The sequence below is a fragment of the Gracilinanus agilis genome, chromosome 2, assembly GCF_016433145.1.
Source record: "Gracilinanus agilis isolate LMUSP501 chromosome 2, AgileGrace, whole genome shotgun sequence".
NCBI classification, from domain to species: Eukaryota; Metazoa; Chordata; class Mammalia; order Didelphimorphia; family Didelphidae; genus Gracilinanus; species Gracilinanus agilis.
This window is the reverse complement of record NC_058131.1, coordinates 643894886-643917892: the sequence shown is the minus strand read 5'-3', so window position 1 is coordinate 643917892 and position 23007 is coordinate 643894886. Positions and strand designations below refer to the sequence as shown.

General features: G+C 36.6%; 1 protein-coding gene across 3 annotated transcripts in view; it reads right to left on the bottom strand.

The window, feature by feature from the left end:
• Positions 1–21740, bottom strand: part of LGI1 (leucine rich glioma inactivated 1) — a 55034-nt gene extending 33294 nt beyond the window's left edge. For 2 of the 3 annotated variants that reach the window (XM_044665695.1, XM_044665693.1), the window contains exons 1-2: positions 21502–21725; positions 21057–21128 (exon numbers count right to left, since the gene is read on the bottom strand). In XM_044665695.1, the coding sequence (XP_044521630.1) occupies positions 21057–21128; positions 21502–21725 (296 nt within the window). Of the gene's footprint in view, positions 1–21056; positions 21129–21501 lie in introns of all 3 variants that reach the window. The other variant, XM_044665694.1, reaches the window with a different exon arrangement.
• Between the last annotated feature and the right edge of the window lie 1267 nt (positions 21741–23007).

The following is a 23007-nucleotide window of genomic DNA, read 5'->3' as shown; positions in this document are numbered from 1 at the left end:
CCTAGACTTTAGGGACTGAACTGCAGGAGTAATTCCTGATAAGGAATTCACAGAATGACAGAATTGAAAGTAAAGTCCGAAGCCACCTAATCTAACCTGTATCTGAACAATCTGATTTGTAACCTTTTTGTCTAAGCCCTCCTCTACTTTTCTATTAAAGGAATAACTTTTATTCCACTGTCTCTGGTATTTATTATTATTTTTTGCTTTCTTTCCGTCATCCTTTACAATGTCTCTCAGATTCATTCATTCTTATTGCTGCCATCCTAGCCCAGGCCATCTTCACTTTATGCTTGGCATTCGAGTAATCAATGCCTACCTACATTTCAAGACTTTCCATAGTTTGGATGGACCACAGTGAATCAAAGTGGCATGTTTATGTGCAAGTGAAAGACTTTGTACAGTATTAAATCTGAGTATGGTCTTAAATACTTGTAATAAACTTAAATATTTGTAACAGTCAAATACTTGTAATAAACAAATATTTGTAATAATCAAATACTTGTAATAAACTTAAATATTTGTAGTAAAAATACTTATAATAAAGTTTTTCAAAGTGGACTAGTTTGTCCTTTGGGCAGAGGTACAGTGATATTTGGAGATAATAATATAAAAACAAAAGATAACAATGAAAAAACTTTAAATGTTTTAAAATTTTTTTCTTTTGGTTAGGCTTTTCTAGAGAAAACTAGAAGACCGATGATACTATCTATCAGAGATCTAGTCGTGATGATGATGATGATGATGATGATGATGATGATGATGATGAAAGCTACCCAAATTTTTATAGTTCTTTAAAATTCGAAGAGCACTTTACTTCCTTTATTCCATTCGAGCCTTACAGTTGAGTTATGTTGCAGGTACTCTGAGTTCCTATCTTTAGCCCCCATCCCATTTTGATTAAGGCAAATTCAATAGTAAAAAAATAGTTCAGGACTGAGGTCACAGGTGAGGAGTAAGAAGTTTAATGGTGAGGGCAAGGACTAGAAGACAGAGAGGTCAGAGACCTGAACTAGCTCAGGGGCTAAAGTCTCAGAGAATATAGGTTGAAGAAGTAATTAAATTAAGAAGTAATTAAATTAATTAAATGAATAATTTAGTAACTAATAAAATAAATTAAATTAAGTTAAAAAGAAGTAATTAAGTTAAATTAAAGATGGAGATGATTTCTCCATCTAACTCTGGGCCAGGACCAAAGCTTATAGAAACTTAGTGGGTAAACCCTGAGATGTTTTAGAAAGTCCTGATTTTCATTAATGTGTGGATTCTTTTAAAGATATGTAGGCTCTATAAACAGAGTGGTGGGTTTTAATATTCAACAGCTCTTCTACTTAGCCTTCTCTAGAGTTAAGAGGAAGATTCAATGGTCACCAGCCCTGTCTAGCTTCCCATTTTCATTGCCGTCATCCTTTACAAGCTGACTGTTCACACTGTGCCAAGTTCTATGCTAGAATGGCAAAAACCTTGAACTTTGTCATCCAGGAACTGCTATTTTATTAAGGGAACATAAGTGAAAAGATGAGCTTTTGGGGAGTCGTTTTTTCTCCCTTCCAGTTTTTTCCAAATTACTAAGATAATAAGTTTTTAGAAATCATGAGCCACATTTTTGAATATTCTATATTTGATTCATGTCTTGACTAATGAATCAATGTGAAGACTTGGCACTGCTGTGCATATAATTCACCAAAATAATTCTTTTCTCCTTAATTATCTAGTTTATTTTGGGTGAGAGAAGCTTTGCATTAATTCACCACTTCTTTTTGCCAGACTGGGTCTTAAATAATTAGGCATAAGCTCCCTTTCACATTCAGGAGGCCGATGACACCTTGTCCAAAAAGGACCATTATACCTGTCTGCCTATTATATCTTTCAGATATAATGCCCATTCAGAATGGCCTCATGCATATGTACTGGATCATTCCGCTGGCCAATGAATCACCTGAACTAGTTCCAAGGCATCATTAGAAGGTGTTTCCTAGAGAGAAAAGGAATGACTTATGCATCTATTTTTCTTTGCTTATATTCCCTACACTTCTACAGTTGCTTCCCCGCTCCCCCAACTCATCAACAAACATTTATTGAGTACTTTTATGCCAGGCACTATGCTAAGAGCTAGAGATGCAAAGAAAGGCAGAAATAGTTCCTGTCCTTTAGGAACTTATAATCTAAAGGAAGAAACAACATGCAAACAATTATGTAAAAAAAGACATATATATATATATATATATATGATAAATTGGAGGTAATCTGGTAGGGAAGGCACTATCATTCAGGAGGACTAGGAAAGGCTTCTTATAGAAGACAGAAATTTGACTGACTTGAAAGAAGTCAAGGAAACCAGGAGGTAGAGTTGAGGAGGGAGAGAATTCTAGACATGGGGAAAGTCAGTAAAATTGCAGAGAGGCGGGAGATGGAGTTTCTTTTGGAAGAAATAATAAGGAAGTGCTTTAAGGCTTATAAACAATATGACATGCATTATTTCATTTGCTATGTACTATGAAAATAATTTTAACATCTACTCAATTAAATCAGTATTGAATGGATGTCAGTATTAGTAAATTAAGTAGGATAGAATGAAGATGACCAATCATGAATTATAATACCTCATTCTATTTTTAGTAGTCTTCCAAGATCTATAAAAGTAAGGATCCTTGACTACAAGAAAGGTCTTAGATCCAGTTGATTAGGGACTACTGGTCTCTCTAATAAATTGATAATTGTTTGGAGCTCTGTCTAAATTTCCTTTTGTTGAGGATTCGATTTTTACAGTCCACAGTATCTAGCTGCCAAATGAATTTTACCATTGTTAATATTATTCAACTTTTCTCCTCTGCATTTAGAGAACAGAATTAAACTAAATGATAATTAACAATGGCCTGGTAATTTACTCAGGTGTTAATGTTTAAGCAAACATATTTTAAATAAATATGCTAAATAAATCATTTAAAAATATGAACCCAATGCATGTAAATATTAAACTATGAAACTACACATAACCAAACTATTTCACACTTTTAAAAATATTGACTATATTGAAAAATATAATCTTCCATTTAATTTGACCAGGAAAATAAGTGTAGTATAACTTTATATATCTAGAAGATGGGTTCTTAAGTTGGAGTCCACAGGTTGGCAAAGAATCGATGGATAGATTTTAGAAGGACCATGAACTTGGGAAAAAATTTCCATTTTCATTTTTACTAACTTCTAACTGAAATGTAGTATTTCCTTCAATCGTTTATAAACACAGTTCTAAGAAGGAGTTTATTGGCTTCACTAGACTGCCAAAAGAGTCCTTGACACTGTCCTAGATCTAGATCAGTTGGGACCAACCTTAATCCTGTTATATGATTATCCAAAAATCTAGAGAGGGACATAGCTCCGATGAAATCACATATCAATAATAGCAAAACATTTTCAATATTTGCTGGGATATGGATATAGCTTTTCTTTGTAACAATATTCATAATGGAACCTATGATTTACCCCACATTTGTCAAGTATAACTATAAAATAATAACTGATTTTTCCAGTGGATAGACAGAACTTAAGGATCTAAGTAAATGTTGTCTCTTGGGAAAGCAGGATACTATTTCAAAGATTCTGCCTTTGCTCAAAACATTTTTGGAATTTCTATTTGGGAATCTTATTCAATGCCTAGGGCACATTCTTTCTCATCCTCTCAATGATGAAAAATTTCTGTATTTGAAGGAGAAAATAATTTTTGGAAGTACCCAAGAATCATTCTAAATTGGCTCATTGGGTATTCACCTTTGGAGTATGTCTATGTCAAAATGAGGTATAGGTTCTTTATCTTATGAATTATCTTTGAAGGTAATTTTCAGATAGTAATATTTTTTAAACTCTTACCTTCCACCTTAGAATCAATGCTGTGTGTTGGTTCTAAGGCAGAAGAGTGGTGAGGGCTAGGAAATAGGGGTTAAGTGACCTGCCTGGGGTGTCTGAATCTGGATTTGAACCCAGGACCTCCTGTCTCTAGACCTGATTCTCAATCTCCTGAGTCACCTAGATGCCCCCCAGATAGGAATATTTTTTAAAATGTATCATTATTTTAGTCAAAGCTAAAACATTTTGTATCACATCTTAATGTGTAGATTAATCAGGAGAATTAGCCCTTCTTCCCTAGCCCTTCCCAAGATCACATGGGAGAAGTTCTGGTGAGATCCCATTGGGTCGCTTTGAAAAGTAGATTTCCATGTTCTATTCAATAGTGTATAAATCTCAGAAGAAAATGTATGTTTTGTAATCTATAATGTAAAGTTTAAATTCTTTTGAGAATAATTTCAGGATAAGGATCTTGCCATCTCCCCAGAATCCAGACGACGAACCTGTTTGGTGAAGACACTACAAAGATGTCTGAAAAGCCTTCACTGTACCATGAAGACAAAATTTTGAACTTTGGGGTGCAGTTGATTGAACTATGGGGAGTTGAAATTGAGTTGTATGTATAATTTTTGCTGCTACAGACATCATGGATTGTGATGGAAAAAAGTTATTTTTTTTTAACAAAGTTGGGATATAATAAAATTTTGTTCCTTTTCTAATACTTAAAAAGAAGATTTTTTTCTCTCTGTAGGCTAGTAACTGGAGAAGTCTATGTTCATAAACAAATTTACCCAGTGTTTCCCTCAGTTAGAGTATAAAGCCCTTCATAGCAGGGGTCAAGTCTTTATATGTTAAAAAATATTGCCTAGAACAAGGCAGAATATATCATATAGTTTAACAAATATTGATTCTTGAAAGGAAGGAAAATGAATAGAAGTGAGGAAAACATGTAATTATGTGAAAGGATGAGAGGCCCAAATTAAACTGTAAAGAATTTCAGTATATACAAAAGAAGGAAGAGAGAAGAAGAGGTAAGAAAAAAGGGAGGAGACAATGGGGTTAGAACATAACTTTTAGTCTTTGCCAAATTTTGATTTATAGTCTGTCCTGACTATAAAAACTATAAAAAGACATTATGAAGTACTCTCTTTCTGTTCCAAATCTCACAAAATACTCAATATTTTCTAGAGTTGAACTCCTGTGAAAGTTGGCAAATAAATGACTTGGAAACTTCCTCTAAGAAAAATAAAATGAAGGATTCTTAAGTCTCTCTAACAGAGCAGAAAACATCAGAACTAGGTCCCAGCTATGGAGGATGATGAGTTTAGTTGAATTATTTTATTATTTTAATTTTTTTGTTTTGATTACAAATTTCTACATGTTTCCCAAAGTTATATATTCCATATTGTCTCCCTCATTTCTTTCCTTCCCCTCCCAGAGCTGACAAACAATTCATATGATTCATTTTTTGTAAGCAAATAATCTTAGAGAATCCAAACCCCAAAACATATACCCAAATCAACAAGTGATAAGTCACTTGTTTTCATCTGCATTTTTACTCCAACAATTCTTTCTCTGGAGGTGGATTAGCTGAACTTTTGTGTTTAGAGATAGGTGTTAAAACATTAAGCATCAAGAGAAAGAGAAAAGAATCTCCTGTTTTTGTGGTCATTTTTACCTTGTAAGCATTTGGTGGAATTAGGAAGAGTAGAAAATAAGGAGAATTAATGAGACTTGAAATAATGAAATAATTGAGAGAAGAAATTCATGACACATAAATCAGGATCACAGACAAATCAATTTCAATTAAGACTAAAACAATGAACTCAAAAGGTAAAACTAAGTAAATAATCAAATTTGTAAATGGGATAATAATTTTGAAGCTGAGACTTTATGGTTTGATAAAAAGTGAACTTAAGAGGAATCTTTCAAAGTGAATATTTAAAGGTTTCCAGGTTCAGGCTTGGAAAATAAGGATCATCTCATGTCAGAAGGAAAGAAGGAAGGAAGGCAGAAAATATTTTTGTTAATAATTTGGAGGAATCTAATAGAATGGGCCTCAAAAAGGAGGAGGCAAGCGAGGATAGTATCATGTGGAAACCTTGAAGAGATGTCAGCTCAAAGGTAAATGATGAAGGTTCAGACGGACAGACAGGCAGTAAATCCTGTTTGAAGAGATGTAAGCAATAGTAAGGTTAAAAGGAAAGATAAATATAAACCAGGACTAGATCAGATCTAAAGAAGCAGCAAAAGAAGAAAGGAAATGTAGCTAAAGGGTTCCTAAGGTCTCAGAGGGAAATGGAAGAAGTGGGAGAAAAATATGGAAGCCCAGGATATTACTATAGGAGCCCAGAAGTCTATAAATGAAGTAGAGGCTTTATGAAATACTACTGTTGTGTTTTGGGAAGGAGAGATTCTTTTTAATTTGGAGGGATATAATACTTAAAATTAGAATAATAATTTTAGATTTTAAAATTGAGCATTGGAAGTTTTTTAAAGTAATGTTACAATTGAGTGATCAAAACTCTGAGGACCCTGGTCTATAGTTCCCTGTTACTTTTTCCAAATTCAGTGTAGTTCATCAATTTTACAAATATAAGGAGCTAAGATAACGAGGGAAACTACATTTTGCTAAAAATCTATAAACAATGAAATTATTTAAAAAAATTTATAGTGAGTTTTTCTTAATTCCTTAAATATATAGGGATCTAAGTCAAACTCATAAAAAGTAAGTCATTCCCCAATTCATAAATGATCAAATGATATGAACAGGCAGTATTCAGAAGAAGAAATCAAGTTATCTGTAGTCATATAAAAATGATCTAAATCATTATTGATTAGAGAAATACAAATTAAAACATCTCTGAGGTACCACCTCATACCTATTATAGGTATGAGGTGGTACCTCAGAGATGGTAGGGATGAGAGAAAATAGGGACACTAATGATTTGATGTTGAAGTCATGGACTGGCCCAACCATTCTGAAGAACAATTTGGAGGATGCCCAATGGGTTATAAAACTATGCAAACCCTTTGACCCAGCAATAACACCAAAAGGTCTATATATCCAAAAATATCAAAAAAAAAGGGAAAAGGATCTTTTTGAACAAAATATTTATAGCAGTTCTTTTTGTAGTGGTAAATAATTGGAAATAAAGGGGATGATCATTAACTGAGGAATGACTGAACAAACTGTGCTGTATAATTGTGATAGCATACTATTGTGCAATAAGAAATAACAAGGAAGATGATTTCAGAAAGAACATGGGGAGATCTCTATGATCTGATACAAAATGAAGTGAGCAGAACTGTGAGATCATTAGACCTAGAAATAGCAATATTATATTGATGATCAACTGTGAAAGACTTAGCTATTCTGATCAATACAATGATCTAAGAAATTCCAAAGGATTCATGATGAAAAAATGATGTCCACCTCAGAGGGTGAACTCATGAGCTCTAGGTGCAAATCAAAGTATAATTTTCCCACTTTCTCAATTTTTCTTGCTTTTTTTTCAGTATGGATAATTATGAAAACATATTTTACATGATTTCACATGTATAATTGATATATTGCTTACCTTTTCAGTAGGTAGAGGAGGGATGGGAGGGAGGCAGAGAATTTGGAACTCAAAATGTAGAAAAGAATGTTAAAAATAAACAATAGGGGGCAGCTGGGTGGCTCAGTGGATTGAGAGCCAGGCCCAGACTCAGGAGGTCTCAGGTTCAGATCTGGCCTCAGACACTTCCTAGCTGTGTGATCCTGGGCAAGTCACTTAACCCCCATTGCCTAGCCTTTACCACTCTTCTGCCTTGTAACCAATACCCATTATTGATTCTAAGACAGAAGGTAAGGGTTTAAAAAAATAAACAATAAAAAAACCAAATGTAAGTGTTTCATCTTTTGGATTTGGATTTTTTTTTCTATTTAAAGGGGTAAAAACAAATAGTTTAGAAAGGAAATTTGTGAAAGTAGATGATAAAAAAAAGTATGTGGAGAGAAATAATTCTGGGAGGGCCTAAGGAGAAAATATCTTGGGGTGGGGGGGAGATAGCAAACAAACAAAAACGTTCTTGAAGGCACAAATGACCAAAAATCTTGTTTTCCAGCAGAAAATTTACATATGTCTATTATGAGGACTTTAAAGTTGATAGCTAAGATACCCTGATAACTTTCAGTGACTATGGGAGAATTGTATACTGCCTTTTTATGGTGTGTATGACAGAAAATAAATTTTGTTTTCTCGACTTAAAGTAGACTTTGCTGTGGAACGAGAATCAGTCAGAAATAGAAGAAGCAAGGGGCAGCTGGGTATCTCAGTGGAATGAGAGTCAGGCCTAGAGACGGGAGGTCCTAGGTTCAAATCTGGCCTCAGTCACTTCCCAGCCGTGTGACCCTGGGCAAGTCACTTGACCCCCCTTGCCTACCCTTACCACTCTTCTGCCTTGGAGCCAATACACAGTATTGACTCCAAGACGGAAGGTAAGGGTTTTAAAAAAAAAAAAAAAAAAAAAAAAAAGAAAAAGAAATAGAAGAAGCAGAGTGGTGACAAGAGAAGCAGAGAAGGTAGAAGAACCCAAAGAAGTAGAGGAAGAATACAGAAGCATAGACTACTCCCTCATAAATGAAGAGAGCCAGAATCAGTAAAGTCCACCTGAGTAGATGACTCATAAAAATGCTGCCAAGCTGAGAGTGAGAGCTGAGAAAATTGCTAAGAACCTTCCTTGTCTCCCCTGAGCTGCCTGGAGGAAGACAGACTGTGACTGGGAGCTACTGATTAGAGGAACAGTTTTGCTGCTGGTGCAGATTGGAGGAAGAAGAAATTTTTTGCTGTCAACAGAGGAAAGGAAATGCTGGTCTGACTGGCCCCGCACTACCACCATTTTCTTGAGAAAAGCAAAACTCAGAGGTTTGCTAGCCTTGCCACCTGTGACTTAAGAAGAGAAAATCCCTCAGAGCACAGCCAAGAGAGGAGACATAAATGGCTTTGCAGATCCAAGACATAGGGGAACTAGAAAAGAACATAATACTTTTTCTTGGATCCCAGCCAAGAAGTGGTCCAAATACAGCAGTCAGGAGTGGCACTCCAAGTAGAAAACTTGCCCTATTCCTTAAAGACATCAAGGTCCTCAAACCCAGCATTTCAGAGTCATGAGTCACCCTGGTCAAAAGGGCAATCCCTACTCCCATGTCTCTTTGCTAATTTTCTGTAAAGTCTGTGTCCACCTTCCCTACATATATTGAGCACATTAGTGGGAAAAGTATAACCTATGTTTGTGAATTGACTGTTATGATCATTTTTGCTTTGCATTTTGTTTCAGAAATGTTTGATGATTAAGAACTAATGATAGAATGAGGGTTAATTTGCTTAAATGGGAAGAAAGTTAATTGGGGCTCAGGAACTTCAGTTTTGAGTTGTAGATGTATATAGCTCCCTAACACCAAGGATCCTGAGGTTGAATTATAGTGATAATGGGGTAACCTCCCTTATCTTTCATTGTGACTCTAGGTTGGGTGAGCAAGCTATCTCAGAGAAAAAGAAGAGAGGAAGAGTTGGTGATTGGGTAGCATGCCCATGGGCCACAATGATTCTATACAAGTCATGGATTGAGTCCCCAGCACTGTAAAACTCTATTATTAGAATATGCGTAGTCATAAATTCAAAAGTGAAAGCAAAAATGTAAGTACTAAGAAGGAATAAAATAGTAGAATCATTCTCTGCCGCCATATGCAAAATGACTACAACCCTCTGTAGAATCAAGGGGGACTGTAATCTAATCTGTTTTCTATCTCTATGGAATCCACCCCCAACTCTAGAAGATGTACATAGCCAGCAAACTCATGATCCAGTGGTAAAAGTTTGAGGTTGAAAGCTACCTAAAAGAGTTCCATTGGTGTCTTTTGGGAAAGGCTAGAAGACTCTGAAGTTTCTTGCCTAATTGCTGGGGTTGTAAGAATTCTGCCAGGACATGATTAGGTAGCAGAAGCATAACTCTATATGCTCCCCCTTATGTCTTCCAGTTCTGATCTATTTTGTTTTTTAACTTCTGTTTCTTCTCCAGTTGGCTTCCCTTCTTTTCTTTTCTTTTTCTAAGCATGCACTGCCTGATATGGGCAGCTAGGTGGTATAGTGGCTAATGTGCCAGCCCTGATGTCAGGAAGACATCTTTCCTGAGCTCAAATCTGGCCTCAGACACTTACTAGCTGTATGACTTACTAGCTGCCTGATATATTAATTCTAATTTCCAGCCATAAAGGGCAGTAAGATTCCAACATCTTGGAATTTTCTCCTACAAAGAAACTCCTTTGCCTTCTCATTATGGACACCTGAAGTCAAAATAGAGAGGTCACATAATATATTAAAAAAACAAATAAACAAACAAACTCTTACCTTTTTACATGTGTTAAAAATAGTCATTAAAATTAATATAGAGAGTTGGGAAAATCCTAAGGGAAGAACTGTTGATAAATATTTTTAAAAATCTTACCTTCTGTCTTAAAATAGATATTAAGGCAGAAAAGCAGTAAGGGTGAGGCAATTGGAATTAAGTGACATGCCCAGGGTCACCGCACAGATAGGAAGTATCTGAGGTTAAATCTGAACCCAGATCCTTGCAACTCCAGACTTAGTGTTCTATCCACTATATTACCTAGCTGCTCCAATAAACATTTTTTTCAGGGTTCTTCCTGATTGCTTAGGCAGTTGTGGTCCCTCCAATATTTGATGATTTATAAAACAAAACAAAAACCTACTTGTCCTTATGGCTGATCATGCATGCTCCTTGATTGAACAACTCAAACTGATTTATACTCCAGCTAGTTCAACAACATCAAATAGATTTTGTGGCTTCTTTCCTTTCCTACCCCCACTTCTGTGTCCTCAAGAATTTTCCATTCTTTCCCCTCATCTAAACATTTAAATTCCTATTAGTTTGTACTGTATCATAATGGTACCCACAAATTGTCCCACCATTCTTTGCTCCGGTCAGACACATCTGGAATGTTGTGTTCAGTTGTCACATTTTAGGAGAAATATCGACAAGTTGGAATATTACCAGAGTGGTGAAGACATTTCAAGCCTTACTTTTTATGAATTGGTTGAAGGAAGTAGGAATGTTTAGCTTGGAATAAAGAAGACTAAGGAGAGAAAGAAATGATTGTTGTCTTTTATGTATCTGAAGGGTTGTCACGGAATATGGATTAGATTTGTTCTACTTGGTCCCAGAAAGAGAACTAAGAGCAATGGATGGAAGGTATAGAGAAGCAGATTTCAATTCTGTAGGAGGAAGAATTTTCTAATAATTATAATGGAGGACAGATAAATGGTACAGTGGATAGAGTCCTGGACCTGGAGTCAGGAAGACTCATCTTCATGAGTTCAAATTTGGTCTCAGAAACTTATTAGCTGTATGACCCTAGACTTAACGTAACCCTGTTTGCTTCAGTTTCTTCATCTGTAGTATGAGCTAGAGAAGGAAATGGCATTAACCACTCTAGTATCTTTGCCAAGAAAACCCCAAATTAGATCATAAAGAGGCAGATATGTCTGAAACAACTGAACTATAGCAGACAGTGAAATAGTTGTTATCCTTGTGGTGTAGTGAATTCATGAGATCAAGTTTTTCTCAGAGAGAATCTAATAGTGACCTGTAGAAATATTACTGAATCTTGCCTTTACTGTTTGATTTTAGTATAAATTCTGAAACCTCTGTGGAGGAACTTTGAAGCCATGTCTATACGCTCCAAATATCTCTATGCAATTGTTTGTTCATAGAAAGTAGAAGAGACTGAAGGAGACCATCCATTCAAATTCATAAGTAAACAGGAATCTCCTAACCTACATGATTAGTGGTCATCCAGTCTTTATTTAAAGGCCTCTTAAAGAGGAACCCACTAAGCTGTGAGGCACATATTCCCCTATTAGATGTAATTGTTAGGAAGCCTAAATTTGTCTCTTTGTGACTGCTAACTGTATCTAACCTCCACAGACAAAGACGACAAGTCTAGGAATTTATCCCTTTTTTAGCCCTTTTGCTACTCAAAGATAGTTAAAACATCACCAAAGTCTTCTCTAGGCTAAACATTCATAGTTCTTTCAACTCTTTCTTGTAAGGCATAAGATAGAATCACTTCTCCATTCTGGTTTTCCTCCTCAGAATATTGTTTAATGTATCAGAGTTCTTCCTAAAAATGTGGTACCCCAAAGTGAACACAGTGGTCTGGTTAGGGGAGAGTATATTAGATCTATTGTATCTCTAGTCTTGGATACTATAGATCTCCTAAAACTAATTTGGGAGAGCTCTGACCATCTAGTCTACAACTTCTCATTTTTCTACTAGAATAGCATGAAAGCCTTTGTCAAATATACTGATAGGACATCCCTTGATCTAGTAGTCTTGTCAAAAAAGGAAATGTAGTTATTCTGGCATGATTTCTCCTAATGTAGTTACTACTTTCTTTTCTAAATGTTCTCTAATCATTCCTTTAGTAATTAAATCCTAGACTTGTTCCAGGAATGAAAGTCAAGGTCATTGACCTGTAGTTTATAGACTCTATTCTCTTCTCTTCTTTGAAAATCAGGGCAGTATTTGCCTTTTTCCAGTATTGTGCCACTTTCTTTCCCCAATGAATGTGATGTAGTGGAAAGAATATTGGATTTGGAGTACAGATAACTTGGGTTTGAATTCCAATCTTGCCACTTACTGTCTTTTTGACCTTGGGCAAGACACTTGGACTTTCCTTGTACTGATGTCAAGTTTCCATATCTGTAAAGTAAGATGATTGCAGTAGATAACCTATGAAATCCTTCCAGTTCTCAGTCTATGTTTTTTTTTATTCCATTCTTCATGGATCTTTACAAAGATCATTGTCAGTGGTTCAGCTATCCCTCTCCTAAAGTCCTTCAGTAGCTAAGGATGTAGTCTATCTACTGGTTATGAACTCATCAAGTGCAGTTTGATGTTTTGTCTCAGATATCAAGATTTCATGAGACATTTTTGTTCTATTCTTTCTAGACCAAAGATCATTCTCCTTCACAGAGGAATCAGAGATAAAATAATAACTAAGCAGTTCTTCCCATTCTCTATCTTCTTTTGGTATTATTTAGTTTGTCTCAAGCAAAGACCAGCCCCTCCTTTGTTCTTTCTCTTTTCTCTGATATAGCTACAGAATTATTTTTTTGTTATTCTTAGCTTTCCTCTCCAAACTCAACTAGTTCTGATGGGAAAGAAAAATAGAAGGTGTCTAAAAAGATGTGGATGTACAGGAAACTCACCAGCCATATCAGATTTTGAGAAATATAAGTGCAGATTATAGAACCAACGGCAGATAAAAGAGGATAGAGAAGAGTAGCACAGTCCATAAGAATATCATTAATAGTGCTAAAGATCACAATGAATTGAGGCTTTGGAAATAGAAATCCATAGAAAAATGAAAAATAGAAAACTATTCTCAATCCTGTGTGGCCCACTTCTGTGTCAGCAGGGACAGAGTTAGAAAAGCGGAAGAAAATAAGGTACAGAATGCTGAGGATCACACATTTTTAGATCATTTCCAAATGATAACTTAGTTATTAGTAGCCTATGTGAGAAATTTGTCTAATGCCTAATATACATGATTAGCTTGACATCTTCATTCAAAACAAAATCAGAAGCAAAAGGAAGATGCAGGTAAGTAGGTTCTTCTTGAAGAGGCAAATAGAGATTTTTTGAAAATTAAGTTTTCAAAAACAACAGGAAACTATTTCATAGACTCATATGGTCATCTTGTAGTCAAATGTTCAAAATAAATATTTGCAAAAATAGCATGGGGAAAATGACTTCAATGTATGCACCAGTAGCTGATGCTAAGGATAAGGAGGAAGAGAAATTCTATCAAGAACTTGATAAAACACTACATATTAAATCAAGATGTTCCTTGCACTCAATATCTTCCATGCAAAGGTCAAGGTGGCAAAAATCATGTTGGAAAATATTGTTCAGAAACAATGAAGAGGAGAAAACCACAGCTTGTAGATCACACAGAAACCTCATGCCTATATATCATGAATGAGACAAAATTTGGGAGGCACTGTGGCAACCATCAAATAACATCATAAAAAGGAAATTGCTTATATTTTGCCAGGCTCATTACTTATTATTGATGTGGGAGTCATTATTGATTGATTTGGCTTGTACAATAAGACCACTGATTTGTTAGAGAAAAAAATCAAAGTTAATTTAAGAACTAGAATAAAAATGAGAAACATATGTCAGACACAATTAAAAACAACTCCAACCTGAACTATTTAGACATATTGCTAATGCTGAAAAATGGAATATGGATAGTGGAAAAACGATTGACACCAATTATAAGAATTTCATGTGAAGGTTTAACTGATATAAATTTCAATTGTCATGACATGAAGATCATATGATCCTAGGAACCACCTCAGCCAACCATGCCTGATAAAGTCAGACTTAATGATAGGAAAAAAATTTTGAAGCAAGTTTAAAGATATACCAGCTAAATAAAATCTTCCTGAGGATACATAAGAATGAAACTTGGAAGAAAACAACAAATAAAAATTAGAAAAGATCTGTAAAGTCTTTCATAGCAAACTCTTTTTGCCATCAAGGACAGAGGAGCCACCATATTTGGACTCTAACAATACTGTCTTAGATGTGTATCTTGATAAAGTAAAAATAATTCAGATAAAAAAAAAGATGGAAAAATCAACAGGACTAGACCAAGTATTTAAAGAGCAGGTCTATGCTGGAAGTGATGCAATTTTGAGAGCACTGAAGAATCTGAAGGGTGAGAAAATAATTAGGGATTTGGGAAAAATCTTGGACCTCGTTATAACTAGCTTTAACAACCAACTTATGCACCTGCTTTCCATTCTAGACCAAATTTTCATGAGAATTAATCCACCCACGTATTGAAGATACCCTTGAAGAAGATATTAGAAAGGAATTGGTAGACTTTTGCAACTAATATTAGACATTTTTAGCATACACACTGACTGAAAAGCACAAAGAATAAAATAATTCACTGTGTCTGTTTCTGAACTATAAAAAAAGCATTTGGTTCAGCATAAAAAAAAGATCTCTTAAAGGTTCTCCTCTAATAAGATGTCTCTTGTGTACATGTCAAAAATATGCAAGATTCTTTTTATAGGAGATTAACTTGTTCAATGACCCTATCACTATTAGTATCAAACAAAGCATAAAAAAAGGAGTTAAATGCTTGCCAAAGGTATTTGCCATTGTCATGGAGGAGATCCAGGGCAGAGTACCAGTTGAAGAGTGATATCATGTAAACGGTTAGGTCCTCACAATATTCTTATTTGCCAGTAACACTGGGTTGATTACATCACTCTTGGAAGCATTGTGTAGCCTCCTAAATGAGATCCATTATTGCTCAAGAGTTTGGCTTAACTACCCACACAGGAAAAACCAAGAGGATGAAAAATGCCTATAATTCAGACCGTTATTCTGTTCAATGGATGACCTATAGAATTTATCTACCTGTATCTTTTTCTCTGTGTCTCTATCTCTTTCTATTATTCTTATCTCAGGAAGAATTTGCAAAAGGACATGAGCTGGGTCCAGAATTAATAGGAAGAAGAGAGTGACAAAATTGTCTTAGAAAATTACAAAGCTCTTTTAATTACTCCAAGCTTCTTCTTGAAACATAGAGCTATTTTTTAAACACCTTGATGGCCGCAAGTCATGGGACACTTCAGATTCCAAAGAACTGGGTGGGATCTGAGTGTAAAGTGTATATAAGCAGACTGTAATATATTTCAAACCTGGAATTAGACACAAATGGTATAAAGGAATAGCATTAAATAAATGTGTGATGGGTCATACATGCAGCAAGAGTAAAGGGCAATTAATGGACAATCTATATATTTTAATATTTATCCTCATAATGCCAAGAGGCCATGTAAAATGGCCCCACCACTTTGGATACACCCATTCTGGATAATTCAGGAGACTTTAAAGATGCCAGTCACAAGGAATGGGCAAGCATGGATAGGTTGTTAGGTGCATCATTGAAGAAAATAACCACATTAATGAGATCATAGATCTCATTGGGATGTACTCCACTGGAGTAGTAAAGATTCCCTCTACCAATGCAGCTTAAAATTCCACTCCACTTTGGGAGCAGATGGCCTATATGAGCTGGTGCTATGAAAACAAACAAACCAAAAAAAACAAAAAAACCCAAAACACTTTTCCTAGCAGCTGATCTCTGATATTAAACCTTTCCAAATTTGGGCTGGTCCTCAGACAATAGACATCTAGACTACTGCTAATGCATCTTGAAGCCTTTCCAATTTGGTAGGAAAACAAACCTATAGTACTAATTGAGCTGGGATCATCTCCATGCCCCAATAAGGCAATGAAACAGACCTTTCCTGGAAGATGGGATCATGCAGAAAAGGACCAAAAAAATAAATGTACTAGCTATGTTTTTTATCCCTAAACACATTGCTAGGAAGGGTAACATACTGGATGTTATGGCATCCCAAATGACAATGGCAACCCAAGAGGATAGTGGGAGGCTAGAGCTTTGGACTGAACCTAATAAGATGAAATTTACTTAAGATAAATGTAAAGTCTTTCGCTTGGATTCAAAAAATCAATTTCACCAGTATAACATGGGGGAAACATGGATTGCTAAAACTTATTTTGGAAAAGGGATTTAGTAGAAAAAAAGAGTTGTTTTTTTTTTTAGTAGATTGCAAGCTCAATATGAACTGGCATGGTGATGAAGCAGGCAAAAGAAACCCAACAACAACAAAAAACCCTAATGTAATCTTGTATTTCATTAATGGGTCCTAGTTTCCAGGGATAGAACATCCTACTACACTCTGCTCAGATGTTATCTGTAGTATTGTGTTCAATTCTAGGCACCACGGTTTAAGAAGGACATTGATAAATTGGAGCGTGTCCAAAGAAGGGAAACCAGTATGGTGAAAGGCCTTAACTCTGTCTCATATGAGTATTATTTGAAGGATCTGGGCATATTTAGCCTGGAGAAGAGAAGACTTGGAGTGGGGAAGGGAAGACACAGAAAGGTATCTGTTTTCAAGTATTTGAAGGGGCTGTCATGTAGATGACAAATTAGACTTATTCTGTTTCACCCCAAAGGACAGAACTAGGAGCAACAAGTGGAATCTAAAGAAGCAAATTTAGGTTCAAGGCCAGAAAAGCCTTTTTAATTTATTAAAGTTACCCAAAAAGTAGACTAGATTGCTTCTGGGGATGGTGGTTTCCCTTCCTTGGAAGTCTGCAGATAGAGGCTGAAAAAACTCTTATCAGGTATGGTATAGTAGAGATTCCTTTGGTGTATGATTTGGAGTAGATATCAATGGAGGTGCACTCTGATTCCCAGATTTGTGTGACCATATCTATTTACTGAGTGTGGTTTAGTTCTTTCAAGGAGTCTTTATTTTTAGAGAAATGATAACTGGTTGAAAAAGGAATAAATGGAAATTGGAAAGGGGAGATATGTGAGTAGTAAGTGTGGGGAGGGAGAGATAAACAGGACCCCATTCATTTTTTTAAAACAACTTAGGAAGCTGATAATTATTTCTGAAGTTCATATTTTTATTTTTCTTCTAGTTTGGAATAGTTTATTTATCTCTGCCAAATTGTTGGTTGATTCATAGATTCAAGGAAAGATCAAAGAGATAAATATTTCTAGATTTTCCATGGGGACCAAGTTTGCAGCCCTTACACAGCCAGAATCTCACTGGTATAAATAGGAATATTCTCTATTTACAACACCTCCTTCTCTATCTAGTTTTTGAAGTCCGAGACACTACATCCAAATCTAAGATCCATGCTGTACTTAGAGAATTCTCTTAGGAGCTGGGAGCCTTTAAGTGCATTAAATCATTTCACAAACTAATGGTGATTTAGTCACACTTCACTCTCTACAAATTAGAGTTAAGTTCCAGTTACTACTCCCTCCCTTTAGGGGATTTCAAAGAAGAAAAAAACAGCCTATATCCAAGAGGGAAAGGGGCCATATTATCATAAAAAAACACTGTGCTCTAAATTGTATTCACTCTTGAAATCTCCTTCTTACCCACTAAGCTTAGAGGGAGAACATGCTCTTAATGATGATGTTTCATCGCTGACTTTCATAAAAAATACGAATATAGATAGATGAATTTGCTTGAGCAAATCTTGTTAACTACAGTCTTACATGGAGACATTACTTCAAATAATTTTCACAGAATCAATTTTAATTTTCTGTTTGTTCATTCTATTATTCCCATTGGCAGATTTTTCCTTTCTCCTTTTCCAAGAGTGTAGGGTTTTTTGTGTTGTTTTTTTTTTTCCTCTTCAAAACAAACTGGCAGTCTCAGTCTCACATGATTCTTTCTCCACACATTGCCTGGAACTTAAGGAGGAACTGTGCCTATTTCCCTTCGTACCCCAGCCTGACATTTCAAAAAATACCTCCCATCTTGCCTTCTATGCTTAGAAATCCCAGAAAGGCTGCAAAAGCATTTGATTCCACAATAATAATAAAAAGATCATTTCTTTCCTTCTTTCCCCCATAGCACAATGGGGAGCAATTAATTGCCTTTGCATCTCAATAAAGTGATTTGAATGTTGACATGAATCTCTTCACAGGATATGATACACCACAAATTTGTTTTCTAACCTATGCTAACCATTTAATATCTCTTCCTCAAAACAACTGCAAATCACAAGTAATAACTGGTGTGTCCTGCATTTCTCGCCTTGCTGACAATGCAGTCACACATTGCTAGAACCTCTGCTCCTGTGTATACCAACCAACTCCCGTCTTTTAGAGGAAGGCAGTAGTGACTGCCCTACTACTGTGCTTTCAAGTTTCCAGAGGGTCTTCCAGTCCCCGCCCCGTCCCATTTAATGCCTGTCTCATTCATTTTCTGATGACTGAAATTACATCCTTGGCATCTTTTTTTTTTTTTTTTTTTTTGGCTTAAGCCTTTGTTCTTTATTAAAGTGCAGGAACAACACTTTGAACCTTATCATTTATTAACACCTCCGTGTGAATGAGTTGATCAGATACTTGCCTGAGCTTGTTAAGAGGGAGAGAACAGGAGGGAATTGATAGCTAAAGGGGGACAAAGCTGGAGGAGGGGGGAGGAGAAGGACCCTGGACTCAAGAATAAACTTCTCTGACTTTAGTGTCACAGAGAATCAGCTCTGGTACCAATCTACCATTTTGGGGCATGTCAGAATGAGTTAGCTGAGGGCATAGAACAAGAGTTACTTGTCCTTTTGTTGTTCCTGAAATCTGAACTGCTTGTAGAAATAAGGGCTGGAATGTTCCATAGGAACTCAGAGCATGGAACACTGAAGCATGGCACATTCTCCAAGTAGGCTATTTAAAAACAAGTCACTTGGCTTCCCTCTGTGATTCTAAATAAGTGTAATTGCATTATCTGAGCAGCCACAGTAACTATTTCCATAATGTTCTACCACATCTGTGCCTTCCAAGGCTCGGTCTACACAGGAAGAAATGGGGTAGAGATTTGGTAATTGGTTTATTTGATCAATTTCAGCTGTCTTTGTCACAGCACATATCCATCAAGGGCCAGGAAAAGAAAAAAAATTGGACTTGTGTTGACACTTCTATTTTGAACTTTTACCCCTGGATGAACCATCCTCATTAGGAGATTTTAGAACAATAAAATATTATTTTAAAAACAATTTCCTGGGGCAGCTGGGTAGCTCAGTGGATTGAGAGCCAGGCCTAGAGACGGGAGGTCCTAGGTTCAAATCTGGCCTCAGACACTTCCCAGCTGTGTGACCCTGGGCAAGTCACTTGACCCCCATGGCCCACCCTTACCACTCTTCCACCAAGGAGCCAATACATAGAAGTTAAGGGTTTAAAAAAAAAAACATTTCCACACCCCCACTAACAGCTCCTGGGGCAAAAGAGTAACAACCAGAAGCATAATTCCCAGGAACAGTAAAATAAAAATCCTAAAGAAGCCATTTTATCATTGGATAGGAGATGACACTAGAAGACCCTTCTGCTCTAAGATTCTGTGTCAAGTAAATTTGTCGCTCGCTCACTGAAAGTCATTAGCCAGTTGATGGTCATTAACCAAGATGCCCATTTAACATCAAAATAACTGGCCGATTTAACGACTTAGGTGAAAAATCCCAGTCTAGCCAGCTTTTTGACATCATATAGACAAAATGATGGGTTGGTTAAATGTTTTACCTTTCATACGGGTTGCATGGACCTGGGCAGATGGGCAGCTAAAAACCTTAAGCATCCAAATCAATCATTGTCTTCAGGCCAAAAGCATCCCTTTTGAACCCTTCAGTATCCAATGAGGCTATCTAAATGATCAAAAGCATCCTATGTTTCTAAGATTTCTACTTTGTTCTGGGGAGACAAACCCTGAGCATCGTTTTGAATGTGAGTTCTAGAGAGGGTGAGCCCAGTCATGTAAGTCCCCTCCCAAATGTTACAACTGAGAAAGAAATAACCAGCTAAATCACTATCACCAGAGAACTGATTTCTTGGTCAAATGTTATTTTTTGGAAATGTTCTCAGGCATAGACTCGAATATGTTGGTCCCTGGTGGCCAACTCAAAACACGAAGCCAAGGCAGCTACTCCTTTAAATTGTTAAAGATTAGCTAATGAGCAAAAAAAACAAAACAAAACAAAACAAAAAAAAACACAACAACCTGTCAATTGAGAATTCTTAGCAATGACTTTAATTAGCCATGCGGAGGATGGTAAAATTTGTCTTTTTTTCACTTGGTAAATCCCTTATTGCAACTGCGTGCTTAATCTCCCTGAGAATCAACATCTTGAGTACATATGTTGTCATGATCGGTCTGTATTGACTAATTCAAGATGAAAAGACAGAATAACCCGAGTCTCAAAGCCCAAACTGAAAGTGAAATAGTGCAGTGAAATTGGGAGAAATGTTGCCATGGTCAATCAACTTCAGCAATTGCCATTCTGAGTCCCCAGTGGAACAGGTTAACAAATCTGCGACCACCCCATCCGGGCTGTGCATTCTGCTTCCAGTGGGAGATGACAAGACCCATTTCTTTCTGATTTTGCCTCTCCGAACGCACATACACACGTTATCAAACACATCCACGCCTTTCCTAAGACTAATACTTAGCTTTTTAGGGGCATGTAATCAATAAGGTATAATAAATAATCATGATATAAATATTTCTCACAGGAGCTGCAGAGATGGTGTGAGTAAAAAACTCCCTTCTAAGATTTCAGTAAAACCAGATCTCACAAAGGATCTGAAAGAAAAAAAAAAAGAAAAAGAAGCTCATGTTAATCGAGTTTAGCATAACAGTCACTATATTAAAGAGCATTTCATGTGACACAATACTATTCCTTTCCAGATGAAGTCACAAGCAAGAATCTGCTACAGGTTTCTCATAACAATGAACAGAAAAATCTGAAGGGTTTTAAGATCAGCTAGAAGAGGGGGAGAAGCAGGATTTTAAAATGCAGCCGGACTGTAACACTGTCAGAAGGCTTGGCATGCAGGAGGAATTTTCCTCCCCAGATCATCCTTCTGTCGGCATGTACAAAATACCAAATGCACTGGTTTCTGTTTAAAAAATCATCATAACATAAATGAAAGAACAAAATGCTTACGGGCCTTACAGTGAGATAACATCAGGAGGAACGCTGCGTGGAATAGATCTGGCATTTTCACATAAAGCATTATCTTTGGTGCAAGTACACAAGGCAGGACATTTTGGCTTCGTTGGTTTCTTCCCTTCAGTCAGCAAAAGCATAGATAAAAAGCATAGGAAATAAGCAATTCTTTTCAAGGGGATGCTGGCACTGCTGGTACTTCCCATCCTTTTGATCTTTTCTGGTTCCATCCAGTTGAAAAAATCTCCCCAAGCATGAACAGAAAGCTTCTGGATTCAGAGGGTGATTGTCTTGCTCTCAGGCCAAGTCCAGAAAAATTCGTCCACCCTTTTCTCTTTGCCTCTGTGCCTGTTTTTCAAAAAACAGGGACCTGCAGCTGATTCGTGAGCTGCTCCTCACTCAAGCAATGCACAGCTCCGAGGGAGAGACCTGTGAGGTGCTCTAAGATGGGGAGAATCCAACTGGCTGGAAGAGAAAACAGACTTGCATCACAGCGACAACACTGAGCCCCACACAGCATTGGAGGGCAAAGTGATGTAAGAGAAAATAAACAGCTTTCTGCTTTCACAGGGAGGCCCTTTAATTGTTACCAAAAATAGGGCAGCATTATGGCTTATTAGTGGGTGGGTGGGTGGGTGGGTGGGAGCAGTCATCCTGCACTGGATCTCGCTGCAATCTCACAAGAAACCTTGGGGAATTTTCTATCCCCATGGCGAGCAAACTCAGAAGTGAAGCTATATTTAAAGCTGACACCCGCTGGAAAACGAAGTTAGAATGAAAGTCTCCCAATTATTGGAAAGCCTTTGGACGTTTCCTTTTATTCTACCTTGTTCAAGTTCTCTTCTGAAGAAAAATGAGCCCAAGGGAAATAGTGATCATAAAGTATTGTCAACGTGTGTGGATCAATACCTCAGGGGGGAGGAGGCATTAGTATGGAGGAGGGGGTGGGGGGTTGGGGGAAAGGCTGAACAGATTTCAGGTATGCCTCACTTTACCCAAGCAAAGTGTTTCCTGAAAAGTTTCCTGTAAATCATATTTTTGCAAATTGAATCCTATTTTAAATGCATGAATGAAGCTTCCTTTATTAAAAAAATGAGAAATTAGGCTGCAAAAGGGAAGAGTTCTTTTTATGTGAATAAAGCACTTTTTTTTTTAACAGCAAAGGGACCCAGTTTTTGAACCAGGAGACTTGAGTTCAAATTATTTTACTTCCATGTTATGTGACTATGAGCCAGACCCTTCATTTCCTTATCTACCAAATTGGGATAATGACATTTATTTTTCCTACCTCACTGGGTTATTGTAAATATAGAACACAGTAGGACTCCACCCAGCCTATCTCCCTTCATCACCTTGTGAGACCCCTGTGCTCTCTCCTCTCCCATTCCCAGCCTCACCCCCATCCTGAGCATTCTATATGAGGAAAGTGCTTTGTAATTTATAAGCACCCATAGACATCATCATCATCATTGACATTAAAGAGCACTTAATGTTTGCAAAGCTCTTTATCTA